The sequence below is a fragment of the Urocitellus parryii genome, chromosome 10 (assembly GCF_045843805.1).
Source record: "Urocitellus parryii isolate mUroPar1 chromosome 10, mUroPar1.hap1, whole genome shotgun sequence".
Taxonomy (NCBI): Eukaryota; Metazoa; Chordata; class Mammalia; order Rodentia; family Sciuridae; genus Urocitellus; species Urocitellus parryii.
Window position 1 is genome coordinate 132,638,517 of NC_135540.1, and position 24,601 is coordinate 132,663,117.

A 24,601-nucleotide genomic window follows, 5' to 3' on the forward strand; every position below is an offset into this window, starting at 1 on the left:
ACTCAGAAGAATGTCCATTTCATCATTGTTCATAACAGTGAAAAATTAAAACAACTCAGATATTTGCCAACAGGTGAATGGGAAACAAACTGCAATAAAAGAAAACAGATTACAGTGGTGGGAATGAACTAGTTATCCTCTGCCTTTTGTTTATGTCACCTTATAAGAGCAGAATAAGTGCTTAGTTTTTGTCCATGGAGTTAAGCCTCAATAGTTTGGGGGGAAAATTTATATATATATATATATATATATATATATATATATATATTATAAATTTATATATATATAATATATGAGCGAGATACACACACACAAAAAAAAGAAAAAACCAATGTAGATATGGTGTGGTATCTACATTGTAAAGGTATGATGCTGACAGATGTAATCACCAGTCAGATTATCAATCATCAGCAGGAGCAAGAAAATACTTTTGGCCCCCATTGCTGATCTTTCTTATTTTCCATTCTTCTTCCCAAAAATGTCTTTCTCCTTCCCTTAGGATTTTTACTTTTTTAATTAAGAAGCCCTAGGGGGAACTTCTTAATTTTTTTCAGCTCCTAAGCTTGCAGGCTTGAAAGTAGAAAAAGGAAACATGACATTGACAACATGCTTTCATATTAAGTGATATACTGGTAATAAAAGTGTTTTTTTATAGATTACTAAAATTTATCTAAACATCCTTAATGTACATTAAAACTATTTAATAACATATTTACATATCTTGTGTTTACTCTGAAAATCTTATTGTGAATTTTAATGTGACTATTTTTTTGATGATACTAGATACAGACAATATATTGCTTCGTTGTCAATATCTTTAGAACAAAACTTAACATGGGCAGCCTAAATATGGAGAAGGGGCTGTGGAAAAAAGATGAAAGCATTGCTCACCAGATACATAATTTAGACTTCCTAGGGAAAGCATAACAAGGCTTATGTCTGGCTTATCCAGATTAAAATGAGCTTTAACCAGGGCTGTGTGTGGTAGTGGTTCAGAAAGAATAAGAAATTTTTATTATATTAGCTAGAAAGCTAAAACCTAACTTTTCCATAGTTTGCATGTAGAAGAGAAAGAAGGGGTTCCCTGTACCTCTTTCATTATTTCTATTTTGGGAAATAATTAGATTTGAATTGAGTGCAGTATAGAAGAGTTTAGAACTGGGGAAATTTTGTTAATTTATTATGAAATTTTAACTATTAATTAGACGTAGAATAAGTGTATTTTATATGCTTTAAGTTGTACATAAAACATGAACAAAATCGAAGTTAATAAATACAAATATGGGTGAGGCAGTAATAGTTTTTGAAAAAGATATTCTCACAAGTCTTTTAAATAGTCAAATTTTAACTGCTAAAGAACAAAAGAAATGATGAAATATAGAGAAGACAACTTTTCTTCTTTTAGTAGGTTCTAGAACTATTAATGTATAATGAATAAGATTTCTTACCTTGAGGAACTTCGTGTCATGGGAAAGAAAAATACATAATAAGAACATGATAGTGCTATAAATGTTATAGGATGCTGTTGTCACAGAGAAACAATAATAAGTTCCTTCTAGAGGGTATCTGGATCTTCAAGGATGTCTGGCAAGTTGAATAAATGGAAAGAACATTCTTGGCAAAGGGAAGGTGTACTACAACTTGAAAAACATGACATCACACAGCATTTTTCAGTAACATGCTATGGTTAGATACATGAGAAGCATAAGATTTGAGATGAATTGAACACCAAGCATAAAATCAGGTTGTATTGATAAAGTGGAGCAAGATACTTGAACAGTTTTTAAAGGTACTACATGCCAGGTATGTTGTAGCTCTCCAGTCTCCTTTTTTATCCTTCTAGTCTAAGCAATCTAACCTCTAGGCACACCAAATTTCCTTGAGTTGTTCAAATTTCTATTCATCAAATATTTATTGAACTTATTGTATGCTAGGTACTATTCTAGGCAGAAGGGATAAAATAAAATATACATGTTCTCTGCATTTACATATCTTATAGTCCTCAGTTAATACTGGTAAGTATATAAGCAAATAGAATACACCCTGCTGACTGTTAAATAATGCAGGTAAATGTTGCTGGTATAGGAACCTAGAAGGATGATGATCAACCAAGTACAAGTTATGTCCTGAGCCTTTGAATAATGAGTAAAATTTGGTGAGAATTGGGATGAGTGCGAGTGACAGAAAGAAGAGGACACTTAGGCAGAGGAAACCAACAGAGTAAAAATCCATAAAAGAGAAATAGTATAGCATTTTCCTAGCAAGTTTCCCTACTGCACCCTCAGACCCTTACAGTCCACTCTCCCCACATCAGATTGATCCTTTAAAGACATGAATTAAAATCATGTCAGTCTTCTGCTCAAAACTGTCCATTGGTGTCTTGTCTTCCTCAGAATAAAATTGAAAGGTTTACAATTGCCCAAGTAGCCCTGTGTACCTACCTCTTCCTAAATTTCTGATGTTATCTCATTCTTACCCTGGATTACTGTACTTCAGCCATAGTAGCCTCTTTTCTATTCATTTTACAAAGAGAACTGCACTTATGATCACACTTTATAAAATAGCAGCCTCCTCAGCCCTACATTCATTTTTTTCTCAGCTTACTCTGCATTTTGTCTTAAGTGGCTCGACCATAATTGGCAGGTGGCAGTATTGCATGAGTAATCTCACTGGATGCTAAGAATTGTGAAAATGAATATTTTTTTTTATTTTAACTGTTGCTCTCATGATGTCTAAAACAGCTATATATAAAATAAACTTTCAAAATATTATTCAGTTCTAAGGAGATTATAGATAGGATGCTTTATTTTTATGTTTTCATCTTTTTATTTCCCTGGAACACTTAAGTATTACATGAATTGATACAGTAACAATAAAATTGGTTTGATTTTCTTTTAACTCATTCAGATTATTTACTATATTTTTAAACATGTATTTTCTTATTTTTCAATTGTTTACCTAACAGTAGAAACACATTTACAGTATTGTATATCACTGGGTTTCAAATGCATAGTTTATTCTTTTGATCCAGAAGCATGTCAGCTTAACAATATCTGAATCATTGAATTTTTAATACAGTATTAAATAATAATAATAATAATAATAATAATAACTGCATTTTAGTAACAAATACTTAAGCAGTTGTTTTACAACAGGTTATTTTCCCTGAAGTTATTGTTATATCTTTATATAATCATAGGTATAGCTACAACATATTACATAAGCAAAGATTGAACTTTTGTACATTTCAGTAATTTAAAATAGTCAAATTTTACACTGAGTTCTTGCACATACATTGGCTTCAAAGAGTCAATGGTTTACCTAATGTATATATGCCACATATTGCTAATCCTAATAAGTACTAATTATTCAGTTCTCTTACTCATCACATTTCCTGTTGTTTCTGTTTTGTACAACTTGCATTTCTCCCACCTTCCCAAAATACCATCTGGGAAGCCTTTAGTGGAAAACAGTCATGATTCAGCAATCAAGTAGCTGTTCACTACAAAATTGTGGGAAAGGGGATTCAAGAGTTGATTCTAAAGAGATTGCACACACACACACACACACACACACACACACAAATTATATATGTCGTCTGTTACTTTCTTCAAATCATCTGGCAATGCCAGTTCCTTCTCTGCTCTTTCTTTCCTATGTACTGCCTTCCCAGTCATGTCCTTGCTAAAACCATTTAAGACAAATAGGTAATGGCCACATATCAAATACAAGTGTTAATATTTAGGTCATAAATTAGAATTCAAGATATGGGATGATAAAATGTAAGGATTGCCTATCTATTACAAATATAAAAGTTTTTTCTCTTGCAAAAATTATAGGGGATGGAGTGTTAGATCTCTCTACAAAGAAAACCAGCATAAAATCTGAAGAGTCATCTATATGTGATCCTTCTTCTGAAAATTCAATGGCTGGGTAAGCAATATCTAGGAAATATAATTTAATATTAATGTAAAATTATCTTTGCAGAGAACTCTTAATAATATTCTGAGTGGTATTGACATAGTTTTCCTCCAGAATTTTTGTCACTCATAAGTGTGTCTCTCTCATACCTTTCATTTGTCCTTTCTCTTTCTTTTTTATTCTTTCTGTTAAAGAAAAGTTATCAGAACAATCACCAAACTTTAGTTCATGTTACTAAAATGAACTATCAGCTTAATCATAGAATGTAACCTAAGAAGCAGGACAAGTAAGAGAACTTTACATTAAAAATTCAGGAGGCAGTTTTAAGGGAAATATGTGATTTCAGTATTTAATTTTTTAAAAACAATGAACAAATTCTAAAAGTACTATACTTACTAATTCTTAAAGCTAGTTTATAGTGTTTATATTTTTTTCATTATGCTTTAGATGTGGTGGCAAATGATTTAATATATCTAGTAGTCACCACGAAAAATCCTTTCATGTTTTGAAAGCTGTCATTGAATAAATTTAAATAAATACTAGTGAAATGCTGTTCTGTTGGACTTTTGGATTTTTTTCCTTTTTTTGTAACTTTCACATCTTCCCATTAACTACATAGGAAGCTTTTTTGGTCACATTTAAATCTGAGATGTAGAGTGTCATTTGTTTCAAATAAGGCTGCTGTAGTGTTTGAGTCATAAAATAGATTATAAGCTTTCTGTTTGAGAAACTGAAAATTACCTGAAACATTTATACTAGAAATAACTCGTAGTGTCTAAAAAGAAAAGTATTTTATTCAAATACACCTCGTTTCAAATTTTAAGTTTTTGTCTAGAGGAAAATTAGTCTTGTGGAAATAGGGGATGTTTGTGTTTGGAAATATTCTTGCTGCTACAAATTTCCTTTAAATGGGTTGACTCTTTTATTACTTGTTTAGCGGTAACGTCACGTTTCTACTAACAAAAACTCCTTTAGGATTTGGGTATTTTTTTTATAATGGAACTCTAATTGTACAAATAAAAATTATAAGTGTTGCTCTGCAAGCATCTTTCAGAGGAATAGCAACATCATGAGAATATTTTTACAAATACTGAGTTAGGATTTTATGTTCTTGGAAGGTCTGCCCCTTGAGGCCACCGTATCATTGACACATTGTCCTACCAGGACTGTAACGTTTGCTTTGATAAGGAGTAACTACCACATCTCACAGACTTAAAAGTGTCATAAGCAGTGATGTTACCTAAGCAAGGAGTATAATAAAGGAGTGGACCCTCCCCTTCCATAGCTGTGTGAGAGTCTCTCATGCATCAGTTTACCATCGTTTCATTCCATCCATCCAGGAGACTACACAGAAACAGAGAGGACTATGTGGAAAGAAGTGCTGAGTTTGCAGATGGTTTGCTCTCAAAAGCTTTGAAAGACATTCAGTCTGGAGCACTGGACATAAATAAAGCAGGCATACTTTATGGCATACCTCAAAAAACTTTACTTCTCCACTTAGAAGCCTTACCAGCAGGGAAGCCTGCATCTTTTAAAAACAAAACTCGAGATTTCAATGATAGTTACTCATATAAAGACAGTAAAGAAACTTGTGCAGTGCTGCAAAAAGTAGCCTTGTGGGCAAGAGCTCAAGCAGAGCGCACAGAAAAAAGTAAACTCAATCTACTTGAAACCTCAGAATTAAAATTCCCAACAGCTTCCAGTTACCTCCATCAGTTAACTCTACAGAAAATGGTTACTCAATTTAAAGAAAAAAATGAAAGCCTTCAATATGAAACTTCAAATCCTACTGTACAATTAAAAATCCCTCAGCTACGAGTAAGTTCTGTTTCAAAATCACAACCCGACGGTTCTGGTCTGCTGGATGTTATGTATCAAGTTTCCAAAACCTCTTCAGTCCTAGAAGGATCAGCGCTCCAAAAACTGAAAAATATACTCCCTAAACAGAACAAAATAGAATGTTCTGGTTCTGTAACTCACTCAAGTGTTGACTCTTACTTTCTACATGGGGACCTCTCTCCTTTGTGTCTTAATTCTAAAAATGGAACAGTTGATGGAAACTCTGAAAATACTGAAGATGGATTGGATCGAAAAGATAATAAGCAGCCCAGGAAAAAACGTGGCCGCTATCGGCAATATGATCATGAAATAATGGAAGAGGCTATTGCAATGGTAATGAGTGGAAAAATGAGTGTTTCCAAAGCACAAGGAATTTATGGGGTACCTCACAGCACTTTAGAATACAAGGTAAAAGAAAGATCTGGAACACTGAAGACTCCTCCGAAGAAGAAACTACGATTACCAGACACTGGGTTATATAACATGACAGATTCAGGGACTGGCAGCTGCAAAAACAGCAAGCCTGTGTAGACTACTTGTTAGGAAAACGTGTGTGTGTGTGTGTGTGCGCGCGCGCGCGCGCGCCCGTGTGTGTGTGTGTGTGTGTGTGCACAGGTGTGTATTTGTGTGTCTACATACACACATGTGGGAATTACAAATGCTCACTTTGACAGGAGACATGAAATTTTACAGTTCAAAAACCACTTACATGCCTTTTGAAAAAAAAGTTTTATTCAGGGTTTTCACTGTGGACAGAATTATATAGTTGCTTACTTAATTCTGATAGTTTGTATTTAATCCTTGTATAAATAGGTGAAAGAAATTCAGGTTTTCTTTAGTAGTCAATAGCATAAAGCGTGGGAAAACAAGTAATTGTCAAGTGAAACATTTTTATTGGTGAAAGGACATTCTAGCCATTCAGTTGAACCATCTTATAATGGTAATATGATATTAATAGTTTGTAAACAATTTTACATAACATACTTAACAGTTGTTATAAGTATGTCAAAGAACCAATCAAAGTTTAAATAAACAGCTATCTTCATGCTAAGAAAAATTAATATATACAGTATTAATACACTACAGTGCATTCTATAAAATACAAATGCACTCAAGTGCATCCACCAGGAATAGAAAGAAAACCTTAAAAAATATGTATAATGAAATTTAATATTTATCATTTAATAGTTGATTTAGCAGGAAGTTGGGGTTTATAAGGTATATACTTAAAAAAAAAAAACCTGACACATAGTTAACCCCAGCAGTTATAGAATCTTTTAATATAAGATGGAATACTAAGAACAAAAAGTAATTTAAATTTAATTATTAAAATAATTTAATTTTGTTTTTCATTTGAAAAATAAGCTAATGTGTAAGGTTAGAAAAGAAAGTTGGAATGCAACTTAGAGCATGTTTATAATGTGCACAGAAAAAGCTTGAGAATGATAATTTTGGTTTAAATGTGCTGGTTAGTTGATGTTATGACTACTTTAAAGTTTAAGGATTGTGACACACTCCTACTATTGAAAAACCTCAGTGTAACTTTAATATATTTGCTGCTGTGACATTTCAAAACATTTTCAGTTTATCAAAATGAATTACAGATTTCATTTTGGTGGGCGATACATTATCATTTTGCTAATAACCAAATTTGCAGTTTGTTCAGGGTCTTGAATAGATTTACAGATATTTAACACTGAAGCTGTTTTGAACTTTCAGTAATGTAAACTCACTACTAATTGGGTAGTTAGAAGCTGGGCAGTGCATTTTAACTTTTACTAGACTCATAAGAGACCAGTAATTTTTATATAGCAGTTTTAAAATATGGGTCAGAGTATTCATGTTGGATTTATGGAGTATGCAGTTTTAGAGATAAAATGTTATAAAGCATGTGCCTCCATATAAAGAATGAGGATTTTTGCTTTATACATTAAAAATTCTGAGTGCCCCTTTTCTCTGTTAAAATTCAGGTTCTGATCATTTTTCTAAGTCAGATTTTTCAAGTTCAAACGGAATTCTTACAGCTGAATTTAAAAAATGAGTGCACCTTGTCAAATACTTGTGTTTTTACACTTGTGTTTATGTGTATTTAATAATCACATATACATGTAATACTAAAGAGGTTTCAGCTATTAAATTTAAAAACTGCTTACATGTATTTAAAGTAACTGATGAGTAAGGAAATACACAATCTAGTAGCTATTTGGTATCTGAGATCTGTAGTGAATTCTTTTCAGCTGTTAATGTCACCTGCATACTAGGGTATGAATCCTCTTACTCTCCCCACCCCCCAACCCCCAGAAAATATACATAATAGATTACAAAACAGCAGATGTCAGGGTCATCTTTCTTTTTAAAGAATTAAGCCATATTTTGTGAGGGCCAGACTTGGATTATTTAATATATTCCCCTTCCCCGCCCCACTGAAAAACAAAGTTAAAGATAAAGTAAATGTTTCAAAACAATTTTATTGACCTCTTTATACAGAATTTTACTTGCAAAACTTTGGGGGCTCGAATGCATTACATAATATTTATATTGTATTGAGCTTTTTTATTCCTCACACTATATTTACATTAATAAATTGATTGAGAAGTTTATAGTAAAGGGAAATTTACAGAACACTTTTATATCATTTAAAAGATGACCTGACCAAAAACTTTACAGGATTCATAAATCAGGGATCATTTTGCTATTGACTTCACAGTGATCAGTAGTTTTATAGGTATATTATAGTTAATTTGCAGCATTTTAGTACTTGTATTATTTATTTTTGGTCAGAAATAGTAAATTAAAATATTTTTTGATAGTTTATAGGTAATGATCAACCCATAACTTAAAAGAAACAAAATGTTTCTATTATTGAGTTAACTTTTTGATTATACAAACTAGGAAAGGCAGGGAAATTTATGGGTTCCCCTTCTCCCCAGTGGTTCTAGTAAGATGTTCTTTATGTTAAACTTTCAAAGTACTTTATAAATTTAGTTACCAGTTACTACTTAATTGACAATTTTCTGAAAAATCCAGTTTCAGCAGACTTTTAATGAAAGTGAAAGCAACCCTTATGTGCTTTCTACTTATTTGAATGTTCCTCAAGTATTTTATATTTAAAATAAAAAAGAAGGAAAAGAAAAAAACAGTGCCTCTGTTTTTAGAAAACTACTGCTCAGTAAAGTTGTTTAAACCATTTCTGGTAGCTAATGACAATTTTATATTAAATTGTATACTAACTTTAGTGAGACTGATTTTTTTAGTTGTTTACAGTACAAATACTTGTATTTGTTTTTTAATTGCAGTATTTCCATTGTCGCAGTAATTTAGTAAAACTCTGTGGCTGCCTTGATTTTGACAGATTTTGTTAATATAAACTGATTGTTAGGCAATTAGTTATATTTATGCATAAATCAATTGCACTATAATTCATGAATTATTTATTACAATATTTTCTAATGAATTCATGTATCTGTCTTGTGTTGTAAATGTACTGTAATTCTGTTCCTACTTTGTGTTGTTATATATCTAAATCTGATTGTATGAATTTTAATTGTTCAGTTAACGTGTTTCTAGGTTGTAATTTGTAGTAAAGCACTTCAATGCTTTTGCACTTAAATTTACAACACTGTTGGTGTGTGATTGATTTACTCATTCAGTAAAAGAAAGAAAAGAAAAACAAAAGAAAAATCTGACTACACTGACTTCTTTGATTCCCTGTAGGAAGGGATTTTTATTAAAATTAGAAATTGACTTTTTTCTGAAGAAATATTTCAAAAATAAATTTCTAATGGGAAAATGGGTAGTAACATAAAGTAGGCAGGATGTTTTCATTTATATGTCAAACAGGGAAAAGTTAGAAGAAATTTTGACATGAAGAACAACCTGGGCTCTATGAAAAATATAAGTTTAGGGCCTCTAATCACTTGGGAAAAAATTGTAGATTGGAGACTTTTGTGTATATTCAACTTACTCATATTAGGTTTTTCTTTGAGATGGAAGAAACCAGGAAAAGAAAAAAAACTAAAGCCAAATAAGTATATTGGAGAATTCTATAATTTGAAAACTTATTCACCCTGATAAATGGGTAACTATATAAAGCTATTCTTAATAAGACACCAGATGGAAATTATTGGCCACCAGGATATATGAATTTGCATCACTAAAAGGAATGAGCTGAATTAGAAAATTCTACTTCTAAAGCATAGATTTCCTTGGAATGTCAGAAAATGGTTATAAAAAAATCAGTGGTTTTCATAATGTTTGGAGTTTAACGAAATTGAAATTATAATTTTTATTTAGATTACTTAACCCTAGTTGTTCATTTTGATTGTTCCTACTTTTTAAGGACATACTTATATGATGCTGGGAATTGAACCCAGGGCCTCATGCATGCTAAGCTCACATTCTACTAACCACAGCCCCAAATTATTTCAGCTTTGTATTTAACTTCATTGATAGAAAAATGCCTTGGAGCATTTCAGGAACTGTTACAAAAGGATGTTCATCTTTAAGATACAGAGCAATGTATTTTTCTAACAAACATCCTCCCTTTCATTATTAGTTAACAAACAGGATTAATAGGCTACATAACGTGGCTTTAGAAACTGTTGAAGTGCATCTGTTAGGATATTTTGGGTTTTCTTGTGCTTTTATGACAAAGTTTTAGTTTGCTAGATAAGAGTATATCAATATTTAATACCTATCATTTCCTCATGCTTTTGCGCTTGTTTTGAACTTTCTGATTTTAAATCCTGAGAGTCAGTTCCATTGTACAATTCAAATATGACACAATTTACAAAGCAAATTATTTACAGAAGGAAAATTCAGAATCTGAGGTTATATGCTTTATTTATCTGGAGGCAGCAGTAGACATAAGAAGTTTTATTGTAATTCACATCTCTCTTCACTTTGATGGCTTTTTTATAGCAAATTATTTTAATAAAATCTAAATGAAATATTGCACATTTACCTGTGAAATAGGTTATGCCAGTTTTAGGAGCAAAATAATACTAATTCCACCTTTTGTTTTAAAAGAAAAATTCTTTAGTTTGTATTAATACACCAACATAATAATTTTTTATTTAAAACACTGCATTCTTCAGTTGGAACACTATCAGTATATCCCTATACCAACCCTAAATAAAATTTGTATAAATCAGGAATTTAACTACATACATAACAAATCACAAAAGAAAGGTTATTTTCATGTACAGAGTTTGGTGATATGTTTAATAAAAATAGATACTTTTCTGAAACAGAATTCTTTTAATACATTTACTCTTCTTGCTGCTGGTATTAGATTAAAAAGATTTTTTTCATAGACTTATATTAATTGATAAGCAATTTGGGCATTAAGCTTAGATGTATATTAGTTTCTGCAGTGGGCATTTTCCTGCATTTGAAACTTAATAATTAGGTAAGTAATGCCTTTAGTTTTCCTTTAATTACTGAAGTATTTAAATCAATTAAAAATAGATTTAATTTATAAATAGCTTCCAGTTGTTTATTTTTTTATTAGGCAAAAATGCAGCTTAATCTCAGAAAAGACATTTTGTTACTTACATTAAATCTAAATTCCTTAATTTTCCTTGTAACTATACATAGCTCTCTTTTCTTAACAATTTCATTTTTAGCATTTGAAAAAATATTTTAAATAAAGATAAGATTATACTCCTACATTTTATTTTCCTTATTTGCACTAACATAGATAATTGTCAAAATAACTCACAGAATGTGTACTTTACAAAAATTTTAACTCCTTCTCAATTCTTTACATTAAATGTTAATATATCCAAAACACTAAATATTACCAGTATGTAAATATAAGTATAATTATCAGCTTTTATATTGCAAAAATAGGGCTTTGCTTTGACTCCTATACTTTTGTCATTGGACATTATGTTATTTGTGCTTCCTTATATTTTTGCTAAACAATAATCAAGATGTCATTATTGCAGCTCTGTAGGTGTCAGGAAGGAGTCCAGCAGTACCAAAATATCTTATTCAAACTCTGTCAAAATTATAACTCCTTATCGTGGTGTTTTTGCTGTAATTCATTTTTTTGTTTGATTTTTATTTTTAGTTCAACTGTTGATGCAAAATCAGAGGAAGCTACTAAAATGGAAAAAGGAAAATCAGCATTAAGCAAAGTTTTGGAATCTTTGTGCATACATCACCAGCAACAAGTTTTGGCTATGTTGAAATTTCTAGTCCAAGAGCAGAATGCTACTTCTCTTTGCTGTTGTAATACATCATGTGCTGTGTCTTCAGAATCTCAAAAGCCTCTATTTGAAGATGATTTACATGGTCTGTTCTGTAGTTGTGAATATAGACTGGCAGAAAGAGGGTGTTTACCAAATGAAAGACAAAGCCCAGGTTTGGTGCCTCTGCCAGTCTGTATTAAGGAATTACATTGTTTATCTTGCCAAACTGTAACTATTGAACACATTACAACAGTAATGAATAGAGGAATTGCAGATACTTACAATTCTCACAGGTGCTGTTCTGGACTGTTACCAAACATTCACTCTACAAAATCAGCCTTTCATGGTCCTCTTTTGTCAAGGGAAGTATGTGATCTTTCAGTCAATCTTAAAGATGTGTGTAGATCTCGAAGTCCCTCACCCCCACCGTTATCACCTGTGCAGACTGAAGGGTTTGAAAAACTGAAAGATGTCATCTCAGAGCTTTCAGCCTTAGAAAATAACAAACTTGAAACAAGTACTAACCAGCCTCCATCTCTAACACCAGCAGAAATAAGCAGCAACAAGGGTGACCATGAAGTCAAACTACATAAAACTAAAAAATCCAGTAACTCTGATTCTTTATTCTCGGATGCCAGTGGTAATTGTACTCCAAATTATGAAAAAGGTGAAACTGCTGTAATTTTTCAAGATTTAATGGATCGCATTAATGAAAAATTAAAATCAATAGAAACCACAGATATTACAAATCTTGTAAAATTATCTAGCAATGATTGTAATACAGATAATGATTTTAAATTGGGAAATTTAATAACATCTCTCTTGCATAATGCAAAGGCCAGTGATTATAGTTTTATGGAATTACTCAGTCAACATGATAAAAAGGTAGAAAATAAAATTATTCAGACAAGATTTCGAAAGCGTCAACAAACTTTACTTGCAATGCATAACTCTCCTGATTCACCAATCATTAGAAGGCAGTCTTTACAGATCAAAAGAGAACTTGCTAGTCTTGATGGAAATTTTATGAGGAAAAAATACAATGAAAAAAATTCAAGGAAATTGATGCACAATGATGAGATATTTTCATCAGACAAGGAAGAATTGCATCATTGCCAAGTGCTGCCTTTACAAAATTCTAAATGCTTTCAAGATAAGAATCATGCAGAAACATGTCCACCAAATTATACTCTTCAGTCATTGCAACTACCTCTTCATAGTATAGAAACTAACTTGGCTTTTGATGAAATTTCAGAAAACTTTAATAAAACAACTTTAGCAGATAAAATAAGCATAAGAAAATCACAGGAGAAATTTTCAGCTGGAAAAAATAATGGGGAGAATCCAAAATTAGAGAGTACTCAAACTCCTTTGAGAAGTGATGGACTTTTGAACAGAACTAAACGAAATATTGTACCTCCAGGGTGGTATTCTATATATGTAACGAACAATTATGTTTTCAAAAAATCCCCTAAGGCCAAAAGAGTGTCTGATTCCACACATAAAAAAGATGCAGTGAAAAATATTCAGGTTGAAAACTCACAGAATATAGATCTAAGCAAGATAGCAATGAATTCGAATTTACAAGTTGTCGTGGAGCGTTTGGAAGATACAATAAGTATGGCCAAAAAGTCTTGGAATAATGGGCCGTTATCAGAAGGATATAAAGTTTCTAAGAAGTTGATAGAAATTGATGATAAAGACCAAAATATTGAGGGAGAGAAGACTCCTATTTTAAGCAGAATGACATGCCAAGGGCAGGGTTTATCAAAATCTGCAGTGTCATTAAGCAGTGTTATCCAAAGTCCGAAGATACCTCCAATGGACTTGAATAACAAAAGACTTGATAATCAGAAAAAGTCTTCTATTTTAGATACAGATAGTTTGATTTCTGGTTTTGAAAATGTACCAACAAAGTGTGAAGGTATTGAAAGCTCTTCTTTTTCTAACTATTCTAGTCCTATCAAACTCATGTTTTTATCAGAGATTAAAAGTAGTGAAGGAGTCAAATATACATTGACCTCAGTTGGTACCTCGCAATCAAATGCTGATACTCCTTCCGAGAAACATGTAACACATCATGTAATTGGAAAAAACACAGAAGCAAATGAGGATATCCCAAATGCTAGGTTTGAAAATTACAATTTTAATCATGATACTGATACTCTTCAAAGAGAACTAAACAAATGCAATTGTGTAAAAGAACCTGCAGAATCTTCTGCAGTGTTTACAGATGATCTGAATAGGGATAAGCCACAAGAAGAATCTAAGGGAAATTCAAGCAGTGCTGTTGATTCGTCTTTTAAAAGAAAACCAGGTAGACCTAAAAAAATAGGTCCCCAAGTTGTGAAACAGATTAAACGACCAATTGGAAGACCGCCAAAACCTAAAACTGATCAAACAGACATCACCATTTGCCAAAATGAATCCTTTAGTGCTGAGAGGAAGAGCCCAGAATCTCTCATATCAGAAGTAAAAGAGGGTATTTATAAAAAGAGTATTACTGTAACTGTTATTTATGGAAGGTCAAGAAGAACTAAAAGGCATGTTTCCGAAGGAAGTGTAAACAGCAATATTATGTCATTAAACAATAATGTTGATGATTTTCCCACTGAATATAACAGTCTTAGAAATACTAGAGAACATGAAATTGACTTGAGTAAAAGAGTAAGTGCTGTATCAAGTTTGACTGCTCAAGCAGAGGCCTTGGGGTCTGGCTTTGAGCATGTTAGACCTGTCAAGAACAAGTGTGTGGTACCTCAGCCTCCTAAGAACATTATTCGACCAAATCAGAAACCTTTGGCAATAATTAGGAAACCTGGTAGACCTGCAAAAGTTAAAATCTCTGGCATATCTGTGACTATTAATAGAGTTTCACCTCAGGAAAGAGAAGTAAGTATTAGCAGCTGCTTACCTCCTTTAGAACAGGAGAATATATTAGAAAAATCTCTGCCTGAAGAAATGCATGACCAAGAATGCAATAATATGGATAAAACAAGGCACACTGAAGCTGACATATTTAAAAATGGATCAAAAAGTATGGTCGCTACTGTACCTTTGAGACATTCTATTAGGAACAGAAAACCATCTCTGCATTTCTTGCATTCATTAGCATCTTCTAGCTCACTTATTTATAGAAATGCTCTGCTTCATAAATCATATAAACCCCATATGCAGAAAGGCAAAAATCAGAAGAAAAAACATGCCCAGTCAAGGATAAAAATAAGTTCCAAAGATAACCCAGGAACTAGACATGCAAAGAAAGCAAAACAGTGTTTGGAAGATAACAAATTAATGCCCATTTCTGAAGTATCCTTGGACCCTATAATTTCATCAAACTCTTTGCTCAGGTGGTGGGCTACTTCTACTTCAAGCGATTCCTTATTAGAGGAATTAAACAATAGATTTGAGCAAATTACAAATGCTTGGGTGCGAGTAAGTGGAGATGAAGCTGAAAGTTTTGCTCATAAAAAGAAAGAATACATTGAAAACAATAATTTCAAAGTAGCCAAGCCATTGGAGACTTGTCTTTTAGAACTTGAAGTTTCACCTGTAAAAATGCTTTTTCAGAAAAAGTATGATTTGAATGAACTGTGTACCTGGTTTATGCAGTCAACAGAAACACAGTCTCTTTCACTAGTTAGAAAAGCAAATGCTCGGAATCCTTTGGAAGTAATAAATACCAAGGGAATTAAATTAGGGGCCAAATATTGTGATTTTAATACCAACCCCTTTAGAAAGCACTTTAAAAAATTTGCACTCTCTTCTCCTTCAAAATCAGGGAAGTTGCATATACTGCATAAGATGGTTAGTTCTCCACTCTTAAATGTGAAAAGTAATTTAACACTAGCTAGATTGAAAAGGACTGAGTTTAAGAGGTTGCACCATGAAAGGTGGAGAAGAGAGGGAAAGCTGCACAATCTTGGAACAGTTGATTGGAACTCTAAAAGGAGGAACTTAAGATTTTTCTGCCAGAACCAGTTTTTAAATAAGACTGAGGGGGGAAAAAATGCTGACATCCCACTCCAAGGAAAAAGCGCAGTAGGTAATCAGTGTATTTTGCCACCTGAGATCAGGGATGACTTTTTGCAAGAGAAGGTGGCAATGCCTGACTTCAAAACACATGCTAGTTTAGAGGATAAATTTCAGTCAGAAGCAAAGGAGAATGGAACAAACTGCAGCCAAAGAGATTTTGAAAAAAGACTAGGAAATGTATGTCCAAATAATTGGAGGTCAAAAACCTTGAAAGATTGTAGAATATTTTTGAGGAAGATCAATTATCTTGAACACAGAAATACTTTTAAGCTAAATACAATCATTTACTCTCCTGAATCTGTTGACAGTGGAAGTAAACATCTGACACATGTAGATGAATCAAAGCGCTGTACTTTAAGATCCCATTCTGCTAGGCAAAATTCTTTTAAAAAGCAAGCTAAAGAAATAGAAAATACTAAAGCAAATAGTCCCTTACCTGATAAATTTGCTGACCAACTTGGCAACAGTAAGTTAAGTAAATGTGTTAATTTTGACAAGAATCCTTCCGATAGTTCTCAAGTTCTTAGCAAACTGAACAAAAGAAAAAGACCACCATGGAAGACCACAGAATTGTCAACAAAAAGACATAAACGACAGTCTTACAACAGTGGACAAATGGCAAACTATTTTTCAAAATCCCAACTAGGTAAGTTTTTCTCTCCTTAATTTTAAAGTTTCATTTTAGGTGCCTTGAGTAAAGTGTGAAATTAGCAGGTAAAAAAGAAACAGCAGATTCCATTCTAATTTGTTTCTAAAATACTTGGACAACCTAATTTCTTGGCACCTAGTATGAAACTCATGAAGTTAGGTGCTGCCAAATGTTTCAATGCATTTCCCCCATTAATGATATACCTGGGATTTCAAGCACATACAGATATATTTAGTAGAGACATAGAAGCTTCTTTATAATATATTATTAGTAGAAAAGTTATATTGTCTACTTTTGCTTTTGATCTAATATAAAATCAGAAACCAGTTTGCCAGATTAATATGACCATATAACTAAAAATTTGCTACAGTGTATGTTAATATATACATTCTCTTAATAAATAACAGCTATTAGATCTTGCAGGATAAAGTAAAAACTCTCGTTGATTATAATGTATTGTAATCCTAGGCTACCAGTCTCCAATTCACCATCAAGTTGTTATGCCATTTGGTACTGTTTTGGAACTTACTTTATTTAAGACTGCTTGTTTTAAAAATATAGGAACAATATTTTTCAATAAATTAGCAAATTTGTTGAATATCAGACATTGAGCTCATTTTCACTAATAGAAAGATGAGAAGTGCTTTCCACAGCCTAGTAAGAGAAGAAGAGTCATATGCATGTTAGGATTCATGCTACATTGAGAATACAAACAAATCACTTGAACAAGTAATATATTCCTTATTCAGTTATACTGACCTGATATTGGTGCTTCAGGGCACCTTTGGACCTTTGGAACCTAGCACAAGTATGATAGGGACACTAGTTGCCAATATGACCATTTTCATCTCTGCTTATTAATAAGTGCTGGATAATGCAGGATATTTAGAAGTATGTGAATGCTTACTGATGACTTCTTTGCCATGAAAGAATTCCAGGCTACATTTGGAAATTTAAGAATACTTTACATTGTATATTTTAGTGGTGTGTTTTGGGGGTTGAGGAAGTATTGGTGGCTTTTTTTCTGATTACCTACTTAAAACTTTTTTAAAAGCTAAAATAAGTAGTATGGGTCTTATATTAAAATTATTAAAAGAAGAATTAAATTCTTTAATAGGTTAATGATTTTTATGGGCCTAAAAATTCATTTATTTAACTGAGTAACTTTAAAATACCTTTTTCAGTAATATCTAGTATGTATTGATTAAAATTTCAAATATTTAACATACAGTGATTAAAATGTCAAAGATAGTCAAAATAAAATCTCCATTAGGAAAAATAAATCAAAATTGAGAGAATGATCTTTGTTTCTTGTCCTCAAAGTAACTAAAAATGACATTATAGAAAATACCATGTCAGGGAAAAAACCTGATTGGTGATTTTTGGAAGAAGCTTATAATTCACCTAAAAATGTGTGTATTTTTATGAAGAATAAAGTGTGAAGTTTCATTTTAATGTTCTATATCATCCTCATTTCATGCTGTTAGAGTTTACCAAAGGTAATTTACTTTAATTCACTTTACAACAGAACCGTATTTTATCCTTTCAGCCTCTTAAGCATTGTATCTTCCTAATTATTATATATAAAATTCATTTTAATCTGATTTTTACCCCACTAAATATGATCCCATCCTAAAGAAGTAAGATTGAAGCTGTCTAATTATGACTTTTTGAAATTAATTTCAAAGTTCTTTTTGGGTATTTAAAAAAATTGTTTTTCATCTTATTTTAAAAATTACTATTACTAATTCCTGTTCTGCTTAAAGTTTTATTTATCTTTTACTGATAACTTTCCTTTTTTATTTTTTAACATTCTTTTTTTAATCAACAAGGACATTATTTTTATACGGTTGTATTTATGGCAATATTCGTTATATCTATCTGAGTTTTAAGTGTTTTTTAATAATATTATTTTTTCTCATTATTGTTGGTATTCCATACTTCTTTTTGACCTTTTGGGAATGACGCTAAAGATCATTATTAGTTTTGTGTGTGATTTTCTTCTTTGTAGAATAATAGTAAATGAAAACTTAATAGATAAAATTTTAACAATGGGACTTTTCTAGAAAATTTCCTAGGATAATGTATATAATGAATTTTGAAATATTTCTGATGGTGAAAAGTTTTGTTTCTACCATGAATGTCTTATTTTATGCATTTTTATTAACTGTTCAGACATAGTTTAATACATAGGAGTTTTTAGATTTCTATTTTACCACGTTTGTACTGCTCTTTATCAAGCGTAGACATGGAGAGGAGAAAGAAAAATGAAATTCCATCCTATTCTTAGTTTAACAAATATTTAATGAATGCCTGCAATACACTTTTAGTCACTATGGAAGGTTTGGAATTTTCCCTAAGTGAGAAAACAAGACCCAGAATATTTATTTATCCAATAAATAGAGTGTACTTCATGACTTTAGCAGGATATTGCATATTTTAAGGGAATACAATGGTTAGTCATGGTTTTTGTTCTTCTGGAGCTTACTGTCTCATGGGGGAGAGAAAAATGAATAGCCAGTCACAGCAGGAGGATGGGTCTCATGACCAGAGAAAGGTGAACTGTAGGAACATGTAAGGAAAACTGAATGCAAAGATTTATACGTTATCACATAAGTGGAAACAAAGGATGCCCAAATATGAAAAGCTGGTAGAAGGAGGTTTTCAGGCAGAGTAAGCTGCTTGTGGAAAATTTAGGTGATACAAGAGAGTAGGCTTTTTGGAGAATTGAGTGATTTATCAGAGCTGAGATATAAAATAGGAATCATGGATTGGTTGAGTTTGAGAGTGGGGAATGATAAAAGAAAAAGCTACTGAGGGGGAAACATGTTCCAAATTTTGAGGTTAACATTAGTTAATGAAAAAAAAATGTTTGAATCCCTAATAGTAGGAGTAATGGAAAAGAATAAATTTGAGAAAGATCTGTGAAGTAAAATAGAATGTTTTACAGAGTAGAGAAATAAAGGATAGCATCTAGGTTCTTATCTTGATCATCTGGAGAGATCAACATTAAGTGAGATAGATATAAGAGAATCCTCAGAGGATTCAGTTTTAGACATAAGAGATTTGAAGTATCTAGTGCAATATCCAAGAAATGACATTTGGGAAGCAGGTGTTGTGGGTTAGGAAAGAGGCCTGAGCTAAGCTGGAAAATCTGGAGTCAGAAAAATTTAAGTTACATCATTAGAAGACATTACTGAGTGTAATATTAAAAGAACCTAGGATCTCAGAGCTCCAGGTGTGAAGGGGAAAAGAAAAAAAGATGTATGCGAAAGGAGACTAAGGAGAATAGTTAAGAAGTAAAGGAGGAAATCCTAGAGAGAGTTAAAGGGAAATGTTTTAAGAAGGGAATGTGAGTTGTTGAGATGAGACTGAAGCAGTTTCACTGAATCAAGGGATTAGCTTAGTTGATTTAGCAGAACCCCAAAGTCTAATTCAGAGCTTTATAATTAAATGGAGAAAGAGGAAATTAAAATTAGCACAAAAAATATAAATGGCTACAAATGGAGAGGAGATAGAAAGGTTACTGGAGTAAGATGGTGTTGAAGGTGGGTTTAAAAAAATGTTTAGGGGGTCACTGGGAAAAAGCCAATGGGGAAAAGGTTGACTATTCAAAAATGTGATGGCAAGCAGTAGGAAAGAAGAGACACCACCAAGTTGATTACCAGGGAGAGGACCTGGGGCATTGCTGGAGATTAGTCTTGGCCAGAAGGTTCACTTTTCTCTTGAGAGAATAATGGGAATGATATGTAGGGAAGTAAATCAGTAATTAATAGAATGTTGAGATATTAGAGTTCATCTGCTAGGACTTTAGAGGTGCTCTAATAGTAAGTATGGGAGAATTGGGTGTTGGGAAATATGGATAGAGTTTGAAATAAACTCTCTTGAGAAATACAGCATTGTATGGCTGTGTGGGTTTTATCTCAGCTGCAAGGATATAAACTTGGACCCTAGTGGGAGGTCCTGTAGGTATAAGAATAGTTGGGTTTGCCATGTGGGTATAACAGAAGGACAAAGAGATCAAGTCAAGAATATAACCTTCATTCCTTGAATAGTGAGGAGCTACATGATCAGAATTGAGTTCTAGATTATCTTTTCTAATAGTAGCACAAAATACAGATTTGGGGATAGAGGACAGAAATAGGAGAAGTTAGTCAGTTTTACATTTTTGATGTGATACTGAGCTAAAATTAAACATGATTATTGAAAATAATAACAAAGACCTTTTTTAGTATCAGTATCTTTTAAGTCACTTGAGTAAACATGTGCCTTTTTCTAATTGGTAAGTATTTGGAAGTAAATAAACTGATTTTTGGACACCCATGAGAAAATCTTTAAGACTAAATATCCCAACATGGACTTGAAATTGCAATAAACTAAAAGTGCTCATGTAAAATGCTACGTTTTCTTATAAATATTCAGAATTTAATTGCTACTTTGAATTAGATTCTAAGATGATTATGAAAATATTGTTCAGTTTGTCAGCTTCTCCTTTTCTATTCTGCCCTCAGAAAGACTGAATATCCATTTTTCCAATCATAATTTGGTTTTCATACAGGTATATAACTGATGGGCATTAAGCACCACACTCCAAATACCCAAAATCAAGAATGACCATATATCCTTCTCCAGTCCTGCTTATGAACATTTTACCACATTTACTGAAAATTGAACACAGATGTTCCTTTAAATTTGTATGGTACAAGCAACCTATTGGACAAAATATTCTTAAGACATTATTGTATAAAATTTGGAGTTTCTTCCTGTACTGTTATTCAACATCATAATTGTTATTTAATGGAAAAAATTATGAAGCACAGAGTAAATGATACTCTAATTTTGATAGAAAAATATTTCTAGATGATTCACAGTCACCTTAATCTAGTTTACTTCACAAAAATCCCAAAGATGGATTTTAAGGGACACTAGCTCCCCAAGATGCTTTGTGTATAGCAGTTCAAGATGGGATAAGATCCATTTCTTACTGATTGCCAGTGCCCTGTTAGCATTGTTAGTTTGTATTTCCCCAACTTTTTTTTATGTATCACAACTTTTTGTATGCCATAGAGCAGTTGGGGAAACAACTGGAAACACTGCTATATATAATTTCCTGCTAAGTTTCTCTGTTTTTATCATTATACTTCCAGAAAGAATATACATGACTATCAAAATATAAATTGATTTATATACTGGATTTGGTCCTTTTGTACATAAATTAACATTCTGCATTCAAAGGAATGATCAGATTCTGATCATTGTTTTATTTTTCCTTATTAATTTTTTTTTTCATTTTAAGAGAGGGAGAGCTGTGATAGCTGAAAGTTTAGAAGGTCTTACTGTCTGTAGTACAAACCATGAGAAAATAGCTGACTGTGAATTTAGAGAAACATAAGATCAATCGGTATCTCCTCAAATATGTAGCCATAGTCTTAACTCAGTAAATGAAGATATTTGAATATAAAATTAATTCATCAACATATCTTTTATGTGGACTTCATATAAAAGTGTCATTGTCATAAATAAAACTATTAAAACTTTTTTGTTTTAATTATTCTAATTAGGTATTTTAATTAAAATCTATTCTGTTTGCAATTGAATTTTTCTCTATTATAATTTCCTCAGGAGAGTTGTAGGCTTTGAAAAGTTTGTAACTTTTGCCATAATGCCATTAAAATATAAAACAGCTACTTTGATCATCTTTGTCTTGATGGGGTTTTGTATTCCATTGCTTTGTCAACATTACCGTGTTTTTAAGGTATCCTGTTTTACTAAATATCCCATATCTTTCATAGGAAACCATTCAGTTTATTCAACAATCATTGAATACTTTTTCTTTTGATTTACCAGACATTGAGTTAGATATTAGAGAAACGTAAGAACCACTCTAAACATTTCAAGTTGGTTTTGCTTTGGTAACTTAATTAGTACAACTTGAAGAAAGGTAATCTGGTTGATTCACCATACTAGTAGTGATTACAGAGTATAGAACTATTTTCTAACATAGATTTAATTTTCTAAATTAAGTGGTCTGGTCCATGGCCTATTTTTTTTTCTTTTACAAAAAAGTTTTATTAGAGTACTAATAAAACTGTTGCTCTACTTGTGCTAAAAATCTGAATTGTGAAGTTCCAACAGAGACCTAAAGTTCACAAAATTTAAAATATTTAGTACCCGACACATTGCATAAGAAAACTGCTAACTCGTGTTTATATCACTACAATTTTGATATGATATGGCTAGAAAAAAATGAGTTATATATTGTCTTTAAAAATACATTAAGATTATTCTATCCTGTTCATCCCCAATACCCCATCTACTCCCTTTCCCAGCACAAGACAATTATTTGCCATATTAGTTGTTTTGTTTTGTTTTGTCTCTTGGGGACAATATCTATCTTTATCCAGCTATGAGGGCCAGATTTATTCTATTTTGTAAATCTTTATTCTCTCCCTGCAGCCTCCAGATCTATATCTGAGGTAAGTTGTCGCTCATCTACCTTAGCCAGCAGCTATCACCTATTAGAGATTGATTTCATTGCTTCCCACCTGCTTCAACATCCAAGTCTTCTTCCTTTCTCCCCCTTTAAGTCTTAATTCTATATTCTCTCTCTCTCTCTCTCTCTCTCTCTCTCTCTCTCTCTCTCTCTCTCTCTCTCTCTCTCTCTCATTTATTTATTGAGACACAGTCTTGAACTCATAGGTTCAGGAGATCCTCAACTTCTGCAGCAGTTGGTACTGTAGGTGTGTTCTTCTCTTGTTTCTCCTCTCAAGAATTCAAAATCTGTAGTTCAGTTCAGATCACCATTTCTTCCCCTCATTTTTTTGTGGGTAATAGACAGTTTTCATCATTGTGGGGCTGAGAATTCTGTAGTTATCATAATATTAAGCCTAGTAAATTCACCTGTAGATTAATTATTTTTAAAAAGAGCAGAGTAGGTGTGTTAATGGTTTCACCTTACCACTTTTCAGTTTTCTTGTGTTTGTTTTCTTTTAAGGTGAACCTAGGCTTTTTTTGTTATAGGCCACCTGGAAATTCATTTGTTTCCTTCTTTGTTTCTGTGTTATAACAAACATAGAAAGCTAAATTTTAAAAGTCTTTTCTATTTACTCTATTAATGTATTCATTCAAAGATGTCTAGCATACTATGTCAGACAGTATGCTAGACACATGGGGAATCCTGGGCCACAAAACAATGTGTAGTTCCTGCCCTCCTGGTTTACATTTATTTGGAGAGACAGACATTGAGTAAATGATTTCATAAATCTATTAAATTCTCAATTAGTAAATGGTATAATAAATTAATAATTAGATGTAATTAGTAGTAATTAGTAAATGATTTGTATGTTAGTATAATAGCTGAGCATTGTTAAGTTACAGGAGTGAGGGAAGACTGCCCTAAGGAAATGCTGGTGAAGCGCAGCTGTGGAGGGTGAATTAACTAGATCAAGTGGTAGAGAACCAGGAGAATAGGAATGATCTTCCACAAAGGGGGATTTTGTGTGAAAAAGTGCTTATGTGTGGGTTTCTTGACAGGTTAAAGGGCTAAGACATGAACGGTGTGCCTAGATTGGAGAAGAGTACTGTTCAGTACAGTGGGGACTGGGGAAAAGTAAAGGAATAGGTTGTGCATGTCCTTGTAAACAATGCTAAGAAGTTTATATACTTTCAGTGGCTTCTCATTGCTCTTAAAGAAGAGAGTAGAGGGCTGGGGTTGCTGCTCAATGGTAGAGTGCTCACCTAGCACATGTGAGGCCCTGGGTTTGATCCTTATCACCACATAAAAATAAATAAATAAAATAAAGGTATTGTGTCCATCTATAACTAAAAAATATTTTTTTAAAAAAGTAAAAGAATAAGGAAAGTCTGTGATATTATCAGACTCTTCTTTCTTTCTGAAGATCTAACTGCATTGTGAAGAGTGGAGGTGTAGACCATTTTGGTGGCTCAGATGAGGATGGTT

General features: G+C 32.3%; 1 protein-coding gene across 8 annotated transcripts in view; it reads left to right on the forward strand.

Moving 5' to 3' along the window:
* Positions 1-24,601, forward strand: part of Lcorl (ligand dependent nuclear receptor corepressor like) — a 141,529-nt gene that overhangs the window by 105,942 nt on the left and 10,986 nt on the right. For 2 of the 8 annotated variants that reach the window (XM_026403513.2, XM_026403522.2), the window contains exons 6-7: positions 3,840-3,933; positions 5,262-6,963. The exons of 1 other annotated variant lie outside the window; for it this stretch is intronic. In XM_026403513.2, the coding sequence (XP_026259298.1) occupies positions 3,840-3,933; positions 5,262-6,291 (1,124 nt within the window). In that variant the 3' untranslated portion in view covers positions 6,292-6,963. Of the gene's footprint in view, positions 1-3,839; positions 3,934-5,261; positions 6,964-11,836; positions 16,691-24,601 lie in introns of those variants that run through there. 5 more of the 8 variants (XM_026403530.2, XM_077803431.1, XM_077803429.1 and 2 more) reach the window with 4 other exon arrangements.